The 16,407-nt window shown below is 25.1% G+C and overlaps 1 protein-coding gene across 1 annotated transcript in view; it reads left to right on the plus strand.

The window, feature by feature from the left end:
* Positions 1-16,407, plus strand: part of LOC100198694 (lysosomal-trafficking regulator) — a 144,971-nt gene that overhangs the window by 99,889 nt on the left and 28,675 nt on the right. Inside the window, exons 41-45 of the mRNA XM_065804763.1 lie at positions 10,380-10,445; positions 11,462-11,550; positions 15,171-15,329; positions 15,499-15,565; positions 15,828-15,981. Coding sequence (XP_065660835.1) covers positions 10,380-10,445; positions 11,462-11,550; positions 15,171-15,329; positions 15,499-15,565; positions 15,828-15,981 — 535 coding nt within the window. The remainder of the gene's footprint in view (positions 1-10,379; positions 10,446-11,461; positions 11,551-15,170; positions 15,330-15,498; positions 15,566-15,827; positions 15,982-16,407) is intronic.

Raw genomic sequence — 16,407 nt, forward strand, 5'->3', positions numbered from 1 at the left:
TTCAAGCAGCTGAATTTGAGAAGGACAAGAGGACTGCAGGAAAAAGAATTCTTCAAGTTGATTTTGCAATGGCATATGTTTGTGAATATCAAAATTAAGTACAAAGTGCGTTGTGGAGTAGAAATTCAGTTCAATTATTTACAGGTGCTGTTTTTTTTTAATAATGATTGTAAAACATATCTCATCTGTTCGGACACAAAAGACGAGGGCAAAGATAGTGTTTACTGCTTTTAGAGTTGCAAAAAAAACCGTTTTTTTTTAATTGTGTTTTTTTTTGCAAAAAAAACATGTTTTTTTTGTGTTTTTTTTGTTTTTTTTAGTTTTTTTTGTTTTTTTAGATTAAAAAAAATTATTTACTTTTATTTAATTTCTATTTTTATTATAAATGTAATACAATATATAATAGTAACATGATATATGATAAATATATAGTACATCACTTGAAAAATTTATTTTTAATTAACAAAAGACTCTGTATTCTGGCTTTCTTGTTCATTAAGGTCTTCTATTGTAAAGTCAAATCCATATTCTTCAGAGTCACTTGATACCTCTGACTCTAAACTCTGTGAAGTACCATTGTCCAGAAAAAATTCTTGGCTTTGACTTGTTGATGATTCTGCATTACATTTTAGATTTTTGAGTTGTAAATTATGTGATATAAATACTAATTTTGAAGCTCTGTCATTTGTTAATCTATTCCGTTTTTGATTGTGGATCCAAGATTGTCTACTAAATGATCTTTCGACTGCAGCACTTGTTGGTGGAAGTAATAAAATTTTACTTGCAATATTTGATAGTATTGGAGCACAAGAACAACATATTCCCTTCCACCAATTTACAGGAGATGAATGTTTTACTGAAGCCCATTTAAAAGGTTTTGCAAAAAGTCCTTCATTTGATCTATAATCAGCTATCTCACCCAAAATTTTGTCATCACATTCTTTAATAGAAGAATCCATTTTTCCTAATTTATGTAGCGTTTCAATGGCATCAATCTAAAGAAGATGTTTTAAATAAGGCATCTTAATTCATTTTAAATATAATTTCCTTTTTTTTCAATTAATTTAAATGAGGATTAAATTCTGAAAATACTCACCATTTCATCTCCAGAGATATGACATCCTTTATAACGTGGATCCACTAAATTTGCAGCAAGATAAATGTTTCGAATGTGAAATTTCCTTCTTTTGGCAATTATTTCCATCATAGCATTTTCCTTGCTTTTTAGAATTGGACTGCAAAGGATATTGTCCTGAAAAGACTTTTCTAAATCTGAAAATGTTTTTGCAACAATGGAGAGACTTAATTTATCTCCTTCAACTGCTGCAATGGCTATGGCTATTGGTTTTAATAACTTGATAAACCCATCCACTTTATCCCAGAACACTTCTGACAACAATAGGTTTTGAATAGGCTTAGCAAGAGATTTTGTTTCATCGTCAATAGCTAATCCCCGTAGTGCTAATCTGTTGTTATGAAGACTTTCCATACAATGTATAATTGAAGCCCATCTGAAGAATATATTTATTTATAATTAAATAATTATTTGCCTAATGTTATTTCCATACTAAGTATTATGATTTATAATGTAATACAAATTTTTTAAAAATTTATAATAATACTTTTTATGTTTTATTTTTTATGTTTTTATGTTTAATTTTATTATAAAATTAATTTTTAATAAACCTAGTTGTTACTGGAAGCTTTAGTGATTGTTGAATGATTTGTCCTGATTTCTGCTGATGTTTTTTTAACAAAGCTGATAAAATTTGAGAGTTCTTTATCCCTTTTACCACCATTGTGCAATTTCTTTGGGAATCTGCTATTGATTTCAAGTTACTCGCATCAGTAAAAATTAAATTTAAGGTATGTGCCAGGCATCCATAAGGATATATGTGAGGAAATTCAGTAACTATTAGTTGCCATGCTTTTTTCATATTGGCTGCATTATCAGTCCAAACACCAAGAACTTTCATAGGTCCAACATCGCATAATATTTTTTTAACTATATTTGCCATATATTCGCCAGTATGACTTTCTGCGCCTAAATAAAGAGTTATACGTTTAATAATTATAATAAACTATAAAAACTTAAATATTTTTGAAAAACTTTACAACTTTGGAGAATATAAAATAAAACTTGCTATCTGACAAATCTGAAGACATGATAACTAAAATTAATCTAAAAAGACTACCTGTTTCTATGCTGGTCCAAAATATAGGTTGAGGTACCGTTACAACAAAATTAATGATTCCTTCATTCCTGTAAATAGTAAAATCTATCTTTATTACTGATTTTTATTATTTATGAATTATACACATGAAGTTAGAATGCACCTAAATTATATATGTGCAGCTTACATTGTTACATAATTTTGTTATATAACGTTTAAAAGTATCTAGGTATTGGATACTCCTATACTAGTGCACAAATCAGAACGTAGATAAATAGTCCTACTATTTTAAATCATATTTTCCTTGCCTGATATTGCTCCACCCATTACACAAAATTGCTACACTTAAAGCAGTTCCCACAAGTTCTTTAACGATAGTTGAGGTTTCATTATAAACCCTTTCAAGTAGGGAATTAGACAACATATCACGGTTAGGTAATTTAAATGCAGGTCTCAATTTTGCAAAGCTGTCTATCCATAGTTTATTTTCAAAAACTCTTAATGAGCATTCAGTACCATAGACAGCGTGTGCTAAATCCATTTGCGATTCATCCTGTAAAAACATGAAATTTACAAAAATTGTTATTACAAAAATTACTTATGTACTAAATAAAGTTTGCTAAATATTTGAAAGTATTAAATATTCTAAATATAATTCTTACTATTTGTTCATTAGTCATTTTGTCCGAGAAAATGTAGGATGCAATTTTATTTTTCTGAGGTGTGAATGGAACTCTTGTTGAAGAATGCAATCGTTTCAAGGGAGGCTTATCTGAATTGGTTTTATTTGGCTTACAGTCTCCAAACTTAGGGGTTGTAGACCTACTTTGGTTTCCACAACAGCTTGGGGTTCGAAAGAAGGACTCAATTGGAATTTGCAATATAGCAGATGATAAGCATATTTTTTCCTTTTTTTCCATACATTGAATAGGTAAGTTTTCAGGAATATCTTCTTCCATCATTAGTTCAGTTTGAACTTTCTTTTGTTTAAAAGGCATATCGTTCAAATATTTGTTTTTTATTTGATCTCCACATTTCATACATTTTGCAATGTGCTCGGTCATTCGAGTGCCATTTTTTGATAGCTTTAAGCTGCAAAATTTGCATATAACTTGTTGAATTTTAGAACCTCCAGATTCTAAAGGTGCCTCATTGAACAATGTAGCTACAAAACATTTCTTTCTGCCTGGCATTTTTTTTTTTAGATTTCTTTTTTTTTTTAAATAAATATAAACAATATTTTTAAAATTGTTTAATATTAAGTTTTTTTAAATAGTTATATAAACTTAGTTATTGTGTTATTTTTATTTACTTGAATACTTTTTGAATAAATAAAATTTTAGCTATCTAATTGCAATTTAAATAAACATTTGAAAAAAATGATTTAAATTTTCTAAACTCAAATGAATCCAAGATAAAAAAACTTATAAAAAACAAAATTAAGTCTTCAAAATAAACCAAACTATTTCAATTTTAAATTCCAATAATTAAAACTAGTTAAAATTTCAATTTTAAACTCTGTTTAAAATTGAAATATATAAAATAAAGAAATAAACTATTAAAATTTTCAAGAGTAATAAACAAAAGTAAATAAAACATTAAAGTAAATTTTTTATAACTGTTGGTTCATTTTTGTATTTTGCAATGCAGTGATATTTCATTCATTTTTATGAATGAAATAACACTGCTGAAATAACATTTTTATTTCATTCATTCAGTAGTGTTATACTTACAATTAACTAGTAGCTACTAGTATAGTTTTTTTGAGATATATTAAAAAAATTACTTAATTTTTTTTTTAATATTTAATACTGTTTTTTTTTTAAATATGCATTTTATTTAATAGAAAACATTCATATTTTGAAGGTTTAATGCCTCTGAAACTGTTTCAAGTATTATTAATATCTTAAATTTAATAAATACTAAAAAAATAAAAAATAAAAAAAACTATAAAAAACAGTTTTTAAGAAGAAAAAACAGTTTTTTTTGGGTTGCAACTCTATAAATTTGTAAGAAATATTATATAGGGTAAAATACATTACATTTAATAAAAAACATGTATATTTTGAAGGTTTACTGACACTGTAACTTTTTAAAGGATAATTGATATATAAAATTTAATGGACACCTAAAAAAACCAAATAAAAACCATTAAAAACATGTTTTTTGGACAGGCCTGTTTTTTTTGCAAAAAAAATGTGTTTTTTTATAAAAAAAATGCGCATGTTTTTTTTGAGTTGCAACTCTAACTGCTTTATTGAGAAATTAAATGAACCACTAATTTTGAAACGACTATGTTTGAAAATTGTAATACTGATACTGAAACTCTTTTCACTGATGGCGCATCTTCAGAACTTAAATATAAATTTATGAAGAAATTACTCAACCAGTTATCTTTCCAGTTTAAAAAAACATTTGAATGGAAATATTTTGCAACTTCCCATGGAAAGGGGGTTGTAGATGGTGTTGGAGGAAGAGCAAAGTCACTTGTTCAAATGAAATGAATGAGCAAGAATGAGAAAGTATGTGTACAAGCATCTATGGATTTTTTCAATGTTCTGAAACCATTAATGGTATCTACTACTATTCTTCACATAAGCAACGATGAAATCAGTAGTAAAATAGACAAAGAAAAACCTTGGTAAGAAGTCAAAAAACACCAGGCATTCAAAAAATTCATCTTGTCAATGCTTCAAAAGGATGTTTGTCATTTTTCAAAACTAGTGATTTAAGATCATCTGATTTTCAAATAAAATATGTTAATGATGTATTCCTTAAAATAACACCTACATCTTTGGAAATGGCTAATAATGGTTGGTGCTCTGTGCAGAATGATGATACAATGTATAGTGGTAAAATAAAGCTGAAAAAATTAAAACTTTGAAAAAGCAATCATTTAAAAGTGTTATTAAGTTGGATCTTTAATCAAGTATAGGCTTTATGTTAATAAAATATAATTTAAAAAAAAAATTTGTTTTAAATTTAAAAATTTATTTAAAATTCGTACACACACCTAACAAAACTTGTCACACATGTAACGCAAGAGTTTATAATTTATTTCCATGAAGGTCTTGTAATTATGACAAATGAAAATATAATTTATAAACACCAATATTTTACCATTAACGGACGAATTTTTTTTTTTTTAATCATAGCCAATTAGCAGAAAATTGTAATCAAAGTTCGAAATTCAAAATAATATTTTCGTACACATCGCTCACGTAACGCAACTAATCTGTCATTTTATTAGTATGTGCAATACATAAATTCTTACGAAAAATACTATTTTATATCAGGTATATCCCCTACTATTATAATTGCAATATATATCTTGCATATCTTTATTAAACATTTTTTTATAGCCTCTTATACCGCAAAAGTTTTGTACCAGAGTCACACACGTAACATGAGAATGGCCTAAATTTGTGTTTAAATAGCATGTCTGATGTCATACTGAAATAGCCTGCTGCCAAGGGCTTCAGTACATGCACCAACTATTTTATAGCCTGCTGCCACAAAGGAGTGCTGCTACATAGACTGAGGGTTTGTGGTTTGGTAGCAATCTTTTCTTTCATTATTCTTTGTTTTTTTCTTTGTTTTTTCTGTAAAAGCCATATGCTATAAAGATAAACAAAATAAGTAAGCAATTGCTGAAATTAACTATTTGTGACACTTTGTTTTTACTATTTGCGACATTATTCCTTATTTTTGTTTTCGACACGATTTATTAAATTCATTTGCAACACTATTTTTTCTTTTTGCAACATTAGGCCTTTTTAATATATTCGACACTATTCTGAAGTTTATTTTTCAACACTATTTATGTCACCCCATAATACCAATAAATTTTATTGAATAGTTTATAGTTTATATTTTATATTCAAAAATCATTTATCTAAAACTGACTAAAGTTACATTCATTTAAAAATCGGATTCTCACAAATTAAAGCTTTGGATTTTTTAAGTTTTAGATCTAACCTATAAGAATAATTTGATTATTTATTAGGTTAAATTCACCAGTTTTTTGCTAGAAACCATGACTTAACATAATTGACTCTGAGTCAATTTTTAGTCTATTAATAAAATGTTTTCTTTTTGCTATCAATAATTTTCTTTGTTTAACCTGAACTGCTCAGTTTTTATCCTTTTTTTTTAGTCTTCAAAAATCTCCTTTAGGAATATGTATCCCCCTCTCTGTCAAGCATAAAGTTAATTATTTTGCCAATATTTACTGTTATTTTTATAATAATTAGTCAATAAAGCCATGAAAAACACACAACTTATTTAAATGACTTAAATGACATAAATTATAGATAATTAATGATGTCCAAAATATTATTAATTATCTATAATTTATGTAATAATATATAATTTATGTAATTATATACTTATACTTTGATTACATAATTAGTTAACTAATTATTGGACATAATTAGTTAACTAATTATGTAATCAAAGTATATGTTTAGTAATTTTAAGTATTACTTTAGTTGGTTACTAAGTTATTAGTTGGTTACTAAGTTATTATTAAGTATTTAAAGTATAGTTCAGCAACTAAACAATAGTGAACGTTACAGAAAGTTATTTTTTTTTTTTTTCAAACAGCATTAATGACTGTTTTATCAATAGTTGGCAAGTGTTTTACACATGTTGGACACATGTTGATGTATAAGCTCACAAAGACAAGGTAAATCAGATGCATTATTATTTTCACAGGCCCTTTATTTTGTTCTTGACATAGTTCTGTAGAAACTGATTATCCAATCACACAAACCAACACCACCTATTTTTTTGTTGTATTATAGAGTTTGCTTGATTGAGTTTGCTTGTTCCAAAAACATTATTGATTCAGTTGGGCAACACTATGTGAAGTTGGAGCCATTAGTATTGGGTTCTTGTTTTACCAACACTAAGAAATATCACAGTTTTTTGATCTTCTTGAACACACATATCAGTTGATTCTCATTCTGGATGAGCAAGATCTTTTAATAACTGATTTACAGATTTTGGAACACAATTTTTCAGCATAGTTTTAATAATGTAAATTTGTTTACTTATCATATATTCTTTTATATATACTCTTTATATACTTTTACATATACTCTATATATTATTATATATTCTTTTATATACACTCTATTCAATCAAAATAATGCTTATGAAGCAGTGGTCACAGAAAATGTCTGTACCAGGTGGTATTCCCTTCACTTGATAAGCTATTGCTACTCAACCACTGCAAGGTTTAGAACTGAATAGAAAGTTTGTATACCCTAATTGTCAATAAAATATAAAACTAAGTCTTTTGCATTAACCAATATAAAGTAATTCAATTGAATTGAATTGTTTGACTCATAATGTTGAGCTGAGAAGCTACAGTGAACTGTGTCATCTGTTTATCAATGTTCAAATCATATTATCTTTTCTGTTTTAAATATTCCTATATCAAATATTCCTGATTAAGAAAAAGGAAAGAATTATGTTGATTTATTTTTATTTGTTATTTGAATATTTTTTTATGTTTTATTCCTGTCTTTTAAACTCTACATTTTAGTTGTTCAAACTCTACAACTTAGTTGTTCAAACCAAAAAACCTTTAAAATAGATTACTAGCATATAACATATATAATGATGCATAATTGAACATATGAAATATATAACACATGTATATACATGCAACATACATTGAATTGAAGTTGCTTACAGGAAATACATAAACTCTGTTGCTCATTTTGCATAATATATATTTCATAGTAAGAAAAAATTTTAAAATCACTATAGAAATATAAGCTAAAAAACAGATAGAGAGTCCCTAATGTTATTGAAGACTTTAAAAATGAACGAACTATATGTTTATAATTTTTGATGTATTTAGAAGAAGTATAGTATTTAGCAAACACCATTGTACACATTTATTTATAATTTATAGTAGCACATTATTTTAGTATTTAGAAGAACTATAGAATTTATAGAAACACATTTTGGTAGCAAACACCATTGTAGTGAGTTAAATCAAAATCAATCATACATAAGTGTGTGTTTGTGTGTGTGTGTGTGTGTGTGTGTATGTGTATGTGTTTCTAAGTGCATATTTATATATATATATATATATATATAAATATATATATATATATATACATATATATATAAATATATATATATATATATATATATATATATATATATATATATATATTTATATACACACAGTATTGTGAAAAAGTTAAGAACCACTAAATAAAAAATTTTTCAAATAAATTTAATTAATTTTTATTCTATAGATAATAAAAGTCTTTTTTTTTCAAACATTAAATATAGCATGAGAAAAAAGAAAAAATTTTTTTTTTTGAAAGTTAGTTAATAGAACCTATAAAAAATAAGGATTAAATATTATGTGTTAATTTTTTTTTATATTTTTTTTGTGAAAAAGTTAAGAACCACAAAGAATTTTTTGTGCTAAATGCGGCGGAAACGTCTTTTTAAATTTATTTTTCCCTTTTTTTTAAAATATTCTTTTAATGACCTGAGTTATTACCAAAGAACCAATAAAAACATTTGAAAAAAATTAATTTTTTTAAATACTTTTAAAAAAAGTATTTAATTTCAAACAAAAAAAAATTCTTTCCTTTTGAAAAAATGAGCAGAAAAGCTATTACCTATGAAGATCGTGTAAAAGTGGTGCATTTTCACCAGGAAGGTAAATCCGCTCGCGAAATTGGAAGAATAGTAAAGCGATCACATAGTTCGGTGCTAACAATCATCAAAAGATTCAAAGAGATGAAATCTTACGTTGATCGCCATCGTTCTGGAAGACCGCGTTTGACGACACCCAATGATGATCGCCTTTTAATCAGGTTGGCAAAGAAAAATCGAACCATGCCGTCGCATGAATTAAGAAGGGAATGGAAGCTTTCAAATGGACGTCAAGCCTCGGCATCACTTGTGCGTAGGAAACTATTAGCTAACAATATGTTATGGAAAAAAGCTGTTCTAAAACTGCGACTTACCAAATGACATATAAAAAAGCGAAAAGAATTTTGCCAAAGCGTCAAAGAATGGTCTAAACAAAAATGGAGGACAGTAATGTTCAGTGATGAGATGAATATCGAGGTTGATAACCAAAAAAACCAAATTATGATTCGCAGGCAGCCTTCAGAAAAATATAATCACGATTGTATCGTTCAAAGAACAAAACAAGGTAGCGGGTCGGTTGGAATATGGTGCTGCATGACATATTATGGTCTCGGTATGTGTAAATTATTTGATGGTCGACTCAACTCTACTTATTACGTCGATATTTTAAATAACAACTTGTTACCGTCAATTGATGCACTTGAGCAAAGCGTTCCGTTCATTTTTCAGCAAGACAATGCACCATGTCACAGGGCTAAAATTGTCTCTGAATGGTTCGAAAGTAAAAATATTGAGCGTCTAACTTGGCCACCAAATAGCCCAGATCTAAATTGCATTGAAAATCTTTGGAGTTGGCTTGATAAAGAGATTGCCAAGAAAGCACCAAGGAGCCTTGAGGAGTTGCGCAATATTTTACCAACAATACTTGGAAATGTTCCCAAACATATTTTAGAGAATTTAATAGACTCAATGCCAAATCGTATAAATGAGTGCTTAAAAATTCATGGTAGAATTACGCGGTATTAGGTGGTAAAAATTATCGTTTTTTATTCTGTGGTTCTTAACTTTTTCACAATTTTTTTAAAATAAAAATTACCTATAAAACTTTAAATACATTTTTTTTATTTGTTTAAAAGTTTTTATCACTATTATTATTTTTTATTTTGTTTGTCTATTTTCTAAAATTTACTATTATTATTCTTTTTACCAGAAAAATATATTCGGTTAAAAAAAAATTTAAAAATAAAAATAAATTATGATTTGCTTTTTTTGTGGTTCTTAACTTTTTCAGAATACTGTATATATATATATATATATATATATATATATATATATATATATATATATATATATATATATATATATATATAATTCTTTCAACAAAGTATAATACTTGTATACATTTTATAAATTTTTTAGTTTTATTACTTCAAATAAAAATAGTTTAAATTTATAAAAACTATTTACTTATTTTTATAAAATTTATTTACTTATATTTTACCTGTTTTCATATTATTATTATTATTATTATTATTATTATTATTATTATTATTATTACTATAATTTTAATTTTAGGATAATGCATTGGAAATATTTTTGACATCTGGAAGAACATTTTTACTTGCTTTTAAAGATACAAAGGTATAAATATTTTAAGAAATTTTTAATTTATTATGTTCATGTATGGTTATTACGTGTTTTTTTTTATTATTATGTTAATAAATTGTGTTTTATTTGAAAAAATTCTTTGAAATTCAAAAAAAAAAAATTCTTCAAGTTGGTAATATTGTCAAGTATTCTTCTTCATTTTCATTCAACTTTAATCAAACTTCAAATCAAATAAATCAGAATTTTTCACTGATTTCTAAAATTGATTTGCTACTGACAAAAATATAATTCAGTAAGCACAAAAATGCATTAAAACTCATTTCTTTTGACCTTAATCTGTCAGGGTTAATAGAAATAAACAAAATCTGAATTTCAAGATGGCCGATCAATCATGGTTGTTACATATAAATCTTTTTTTCAACATCTAACAGATCGTCTAATTGGTCAGGATTGAGTGAATGGTATAGGAATGCATAAAGGACATTAAGTTGGCATATTGTTAAAGAAATGCTAGTATGCTTGATGCAATTTTCTACAACAATTTAAACTGAGCGATGCGCTCAGTTTAAGTTGTTGTAAAAAAAAAAAATTTTTATGAGAAATTGTGCTTAAAAAGAAGTGATCAAATGCAAAGAATGAATAAGAAGATAAGAAAATCAAAATATCTTTTCTATTTAACTGGCAGGAGGTTGTGTCTATCAGTGTGCTGTTTACTTGTTATTATTAAACCATTTATTAAAAAAAAAGTATAATATATAGTATGATAGCAGATAAGAACTTTTTATAAGTGCTGTTACCACCAATTTGCTGTACTGAAGTTTTCTTTTAACAACCTTATAGTAGGCATAATCTTGCTGACAATATAGTTTTAAAAGTGCTAAATTACACACTATTGATTTTTTTTTATCATAAAGACTTGTATATATATTTTAAGTTTAATACTTTTGTTGATTTATATATAAAATATTTTTTTATATATATATATGTATATATTTATACACACATAAATTAATACATGTACTTATCTATTTGATATTTTGTCTTAAAAGGTTCGCGATGAAGTGTTTAATCATCTGATGTCTAGAGAACTTCCGAATTTAATTGCTACAGAATCTGATTTTAATACTCTAACAAATCGGTTTGTATTTGTATTTTATTTCTATTTTTTTAATATCTGAATATTTTTAATTGTTCAAATCTGAAAAGAAAAAATTATTCTTTATTTTTAGATGTAAAAATATCAATTGATTATATTTGTATTTTTAAAACATTTTATATTTATTATTATTTGATTATATTTATATACTTTTGTATAATGTTCCACAAAGATTGTTGCTTGGTCTTTAATATCCATTATTTACATTAACAATCAAATAAAGAATAATATTAGACATCTCATCAAGCAAAATATAATTTTAAACTATAAGCTGATGAAACTAAAATCATATTAAATTTGAACTCTTTAAATTATGTTTTGCTATTGCAAAATGATTTTAACATAGCATTTAATTGGTCCAAAAGCATTAATTTAGTTAGTGCAAAAATTATATAAGAGTAATGTATTTTAAAAATTTCAAAACTTTTAAAAAATAATTAGTTTATAGCAATATTCAATTAAATCTAAAAGTAAGAAATCATAATTAGACTATTGTTTTTACAAATGAACTAAAGCAGAAACAACAAGTTTCTCTATATCAAAGTCTATGATTGGAACGCTTAAACAATTGTAAGTTTTGATAAGAAGCTTTTAAAATTTTTTTGCAAAGTTTATAATAGTTTATAATAGTTTATAATAACCTTTTATTGAGTTCTTTGTTTCATTTTGGTGTTCATTAAAAAAAGCTAACATTTAAGAATTTAGAAATGGAGGAAGGGAGAAAAAAATTACTCAGGGAACAAAAAAAATATGTATACTTTAAAAAATTAAACATGAAGAAAACCTGAAAATAATTGGATTAAAAAGAGGGAATTTTATTTAAATTAAATTTTCAAAGATATTGTCTGTGTTAAATTGCATAACTTACCAGTTTTCAAATTTAATTTAACAATAAGAGGTCACAATATGTAACATTTTATGCAACAATTTGTATGTAACATTTTATATTATAAATATGTAACGTTTTATGCAACAGTATGCAACATTTGTAAACGTCAAAACAAATTTATTACTAATAAAACACCAAATAAATGGATAAAATGAATGTAATAATCAATTGATCATATATATTCTAAAAAAATAATTTCATGAATATGTACTAGTAGTAGTTCCACTAATTTTAAGTAGACATTAAAAATATAGAGCTTTATCTTATAATATATTAATATTGAATTTATTGCTGCCATTACCCACTTGTGAGTGTTTGATGTGGAACTCATGGCAGTCATTACACCATTATAAGTTTATGGGTTTGCTTAATTTTCTGTACCATTTGAGCTACACTAAGTAACTTATGTAAACTTTTATTTATGAAATGTTAAAAACTATATCAACTTTTACAGTGTTACTTTTACTTAAAATTGCATTGCTGCAACTCCTTAATTTTGATTTGCAGCACTTATTTGCTGTTTTATAAATTCTTTTGTTTATTAAATAGTGTTAAAGCCTTTATCAAACAATACGCCTTAGTGGCTGAAGTGGTAAGCTCGTTGCATTTCTGAACTGAATTACTATGGTTCAATCCTCCTCATGCTTGCACATAATTTTTTTTTAAATCTTTTTCCATATTTCAAAATACATACTAAAACATTTTTAAAGTTCTATAGATATTATATACATAACCATATATAAAACACTTTTGAAGTTTTATAGATAATATATACTTAATGTATATAAAGATATTATATACTATAACAAACAAAAGGGAAAAATTTTTTAAAAAAGAATAAAATTTCTAAAAACATCAAAACACCAGTAAAAATTTATTGCGCATACGTCATGATAGAGATACTTAAGTTATTAATGTGCTTTGGTAATTAGTTATTAATGTGCGTTTTGCACGTATTAAATAGACAACTTTTTTTTATTGCAATAAAGATTTTATATTCAAACTTTTATTTTTTTCAAAATTAGATAATGGGGTGAGTGTCCTAAAAAGCTGTGGGTGGTCTGGAAAAAATTTGATAAAAACCTAATAGAAACTCAATTTAAAAAAAAGTCTGTGCCCAGTTTTTTATAGAAATTTACAATTTTACAATAAGAAGTTATAAAGTATCGAACATTAATCCTTAAATCAAAACAATGATTTGACAGATTTATATTTTTTACCACTTTCTAAAAATTATTGAAATAAAACAACTATATAAAAAATAAGTATAGAAATGGGTAATATAATAGAATAGACTGTGACCCGTATTTTACGGGTCATGGTAAGTTCATTATTCCACATATTTTTAAGTCTAATAATTAGACTATTTTGCTATTTATCCACATATTTTTAAGTCTAATAATTAGACTGCTATTTATCAGTGGTTTATTTATCAGCGGCTTTTTTAAAGTATTTAAAATTTTTTAAAGTTAATTATGTTATAATTCTTTTTTTTCATAATTTAAAAAAGTACACGATATGCATAGTCTTTCTACCGCTTACTAAGATGTATTTTACGGGTCCAGACAGCTAGTATATATAATTAATAATAATGATAAAAGTAATAATAATAACAATAATTATAATAAAAAGAAGAAGAAAAAGCATTAATTATTAAAAATTTGAGATATTTTATATCAATAACAGCGAAGCTAATGAAAATAAAATAATTATAAGTAATATTGTTGGATGATAGAAAAAAATTGTTTAAAGTAATAAATTAAAAAATGACAATCGGTTTTAAGATAAATAAGTTGCACTTTAAAAATAACCAATAAAAAATTACACTTCAATAGATATAAATCTCTTCAACAGAATCTTTTAGAAAATGTATTAAAAATAACAAAAAATCATTAAAAAATAAATAAATAAACACAATTACAAGTTACAAAACAAAAACTGTTAAAAAAAATCTTTAGTAGAGTTGATTAATTAAAAAATTTGTTTGTTTGAATTTTTTTTCTTTGACTTTTATTTTTTCTTTTAAATCCTTTTCACTTTCATTTTACATAAATATTTTTACATTATATAATAATACATAGTTCTCAATTCTTTTTTAGATTTCAGGTGATAAAAACCAAAAACAAAAATTGGAATAACTAAGAAAAAGAAAAAGTCTAATCTTAAAAAATTTTATGCATGAAGAAAATACAAGTTAAATATGTCAAAAAATAAGTTTAAATGGTAGCAGTTTTTCAGTTTTCCAACCACAAATAATGCTATAAAAAAACTGTTAAAAGATAACTCATAATAACCCTTTTAAAAAAAACAATTGTTTTATAGTTTAATAAATTCTAAATAAAAGACTCCTTTTAGACGTAATTTTATTACCAAATAATAAAGTCTTCATTGTGTTGCTAAACCTTTTCGAATGTTTCGAATGACTTAACAAAGTTCAAGTTATTTGAGGTTCAACTTTGTTGATTCAACTTTTGGTTTGCTTAATTTTCTGTACAATTTGAGCTAAGTGATTCAAAGTGTTTTGTGTTTTATTAATGTTGCTAAACAACCACTGACATAAATAAAACTAAATTGTTTATGTTATTTCTCCTGCCTAAGCCCCATCTACTGCTCATGTATATATCAGAATAAGCTACTTTTACATACATTGCATTTATGTGTTTTACAAAAGGTATAAAATATAACTTTAAAGTAATTAAAAATTATTTTGTAGGTGGCGTGATGGTTCTCTAACTAATTTTGAATATCTGATGGAATTAAATAAAAGAGCTGGTCGTTCATTCAATGATTTAATGCAATATCCAGTTTTTCCATTTATTCTTGCTGAGTATGACAGTGATTTACTTGATCTACGGTTACCTCAAAGTTTCAGGTTTATCAGATTTTTTCTATTGCTATAAGGCTTAGTTTGGCTTTTTGTTTGTTTAGCTTTTTGTTTGTTTAGCTTTTCTTAGATAATTTTGCTAAAATTAAAAACCTCATTTAAATTATTGATTTTTTATCATTATTTTTTATACGTTTAAAAAAAATAATTTCTGTAGAAATCTGAGTAAGCCTATTGCTTGTCAAGATAAAAGCAAAGAAGAAAAGTATATTGAAAATTATAATGTATGTTTTTCTTTATATATATGCTGTTTTTATATTTTAGTTTTGCTGATACATTATGTGCATAAAACTTTTAAAAAAGTTTTCCTGCTATGATAATAGATGTTTTTAAAAATAATATCTTGAATTAGGTATCTTTTTAATTCATTAAAACTGGTATTATTTATTTACCGGAATTATTGTGTTAAAGGGATTGCAGATCTAAAAATTTCTAAAAATCTTTTTTTGTGTTTTTTATATTATTTTTAGTGTATCTTTTGTTTAGTATTTAAAATCAGAGTTTGAACAGATGAAAATTTTTGATCCAGTTCAAGCAACACCTCCCTACCATTACAGTTCTCATTATTCAAACAGTGGCACAGTTTTGCACTTTTTAGTTCGACTACCACCTTTTACTAATATGTTTTTAATATATCAAGGTAGTATTAAAAAACTTGTTAATAATTACTTTTAATGATAGTAATAGTAGTAACTACCATTACTATCATTTATATATATATATATTACTATCATTGTTTTTTTGTTATTACTATTATTAACTCTATTATAATTTTAAGTTATTTTATTTAATTCAAAACATTTCTTAGTAAAATTTTAACAAACACAAAAATTAAAAATCTTTTTTTGTCAAAAAAATAAAAACTATCAAAAAAACTTAACCTTAAAGATCGGCCATTTTAGTTTAGTTTTAAAGCTCTTTTACAGATTCAATCTACAGACTTAATAATTCATTTTAATTCTAAAGTGTTTGTCATATGACATCAATAAAGACTTGACAAAATAAAAACAATGATTGAAAAATGTCTATTTTTTTTTTAGTATATGTATTTTTATAGAAGTATTTT

This window comes from Hydra vulgaris, chromosome 09, assembly GCF_038396675.1.
Source record: "Hydra vulgaris chromosome 09, alternate assembly HydraT2T_AEP".
Lineage (NCBI taxonomy): Eukaryota > Metazoa > Cnidaria > Hydrozoa > Anthoathecata > Hydridae > Hydra > Hydra vulgaris.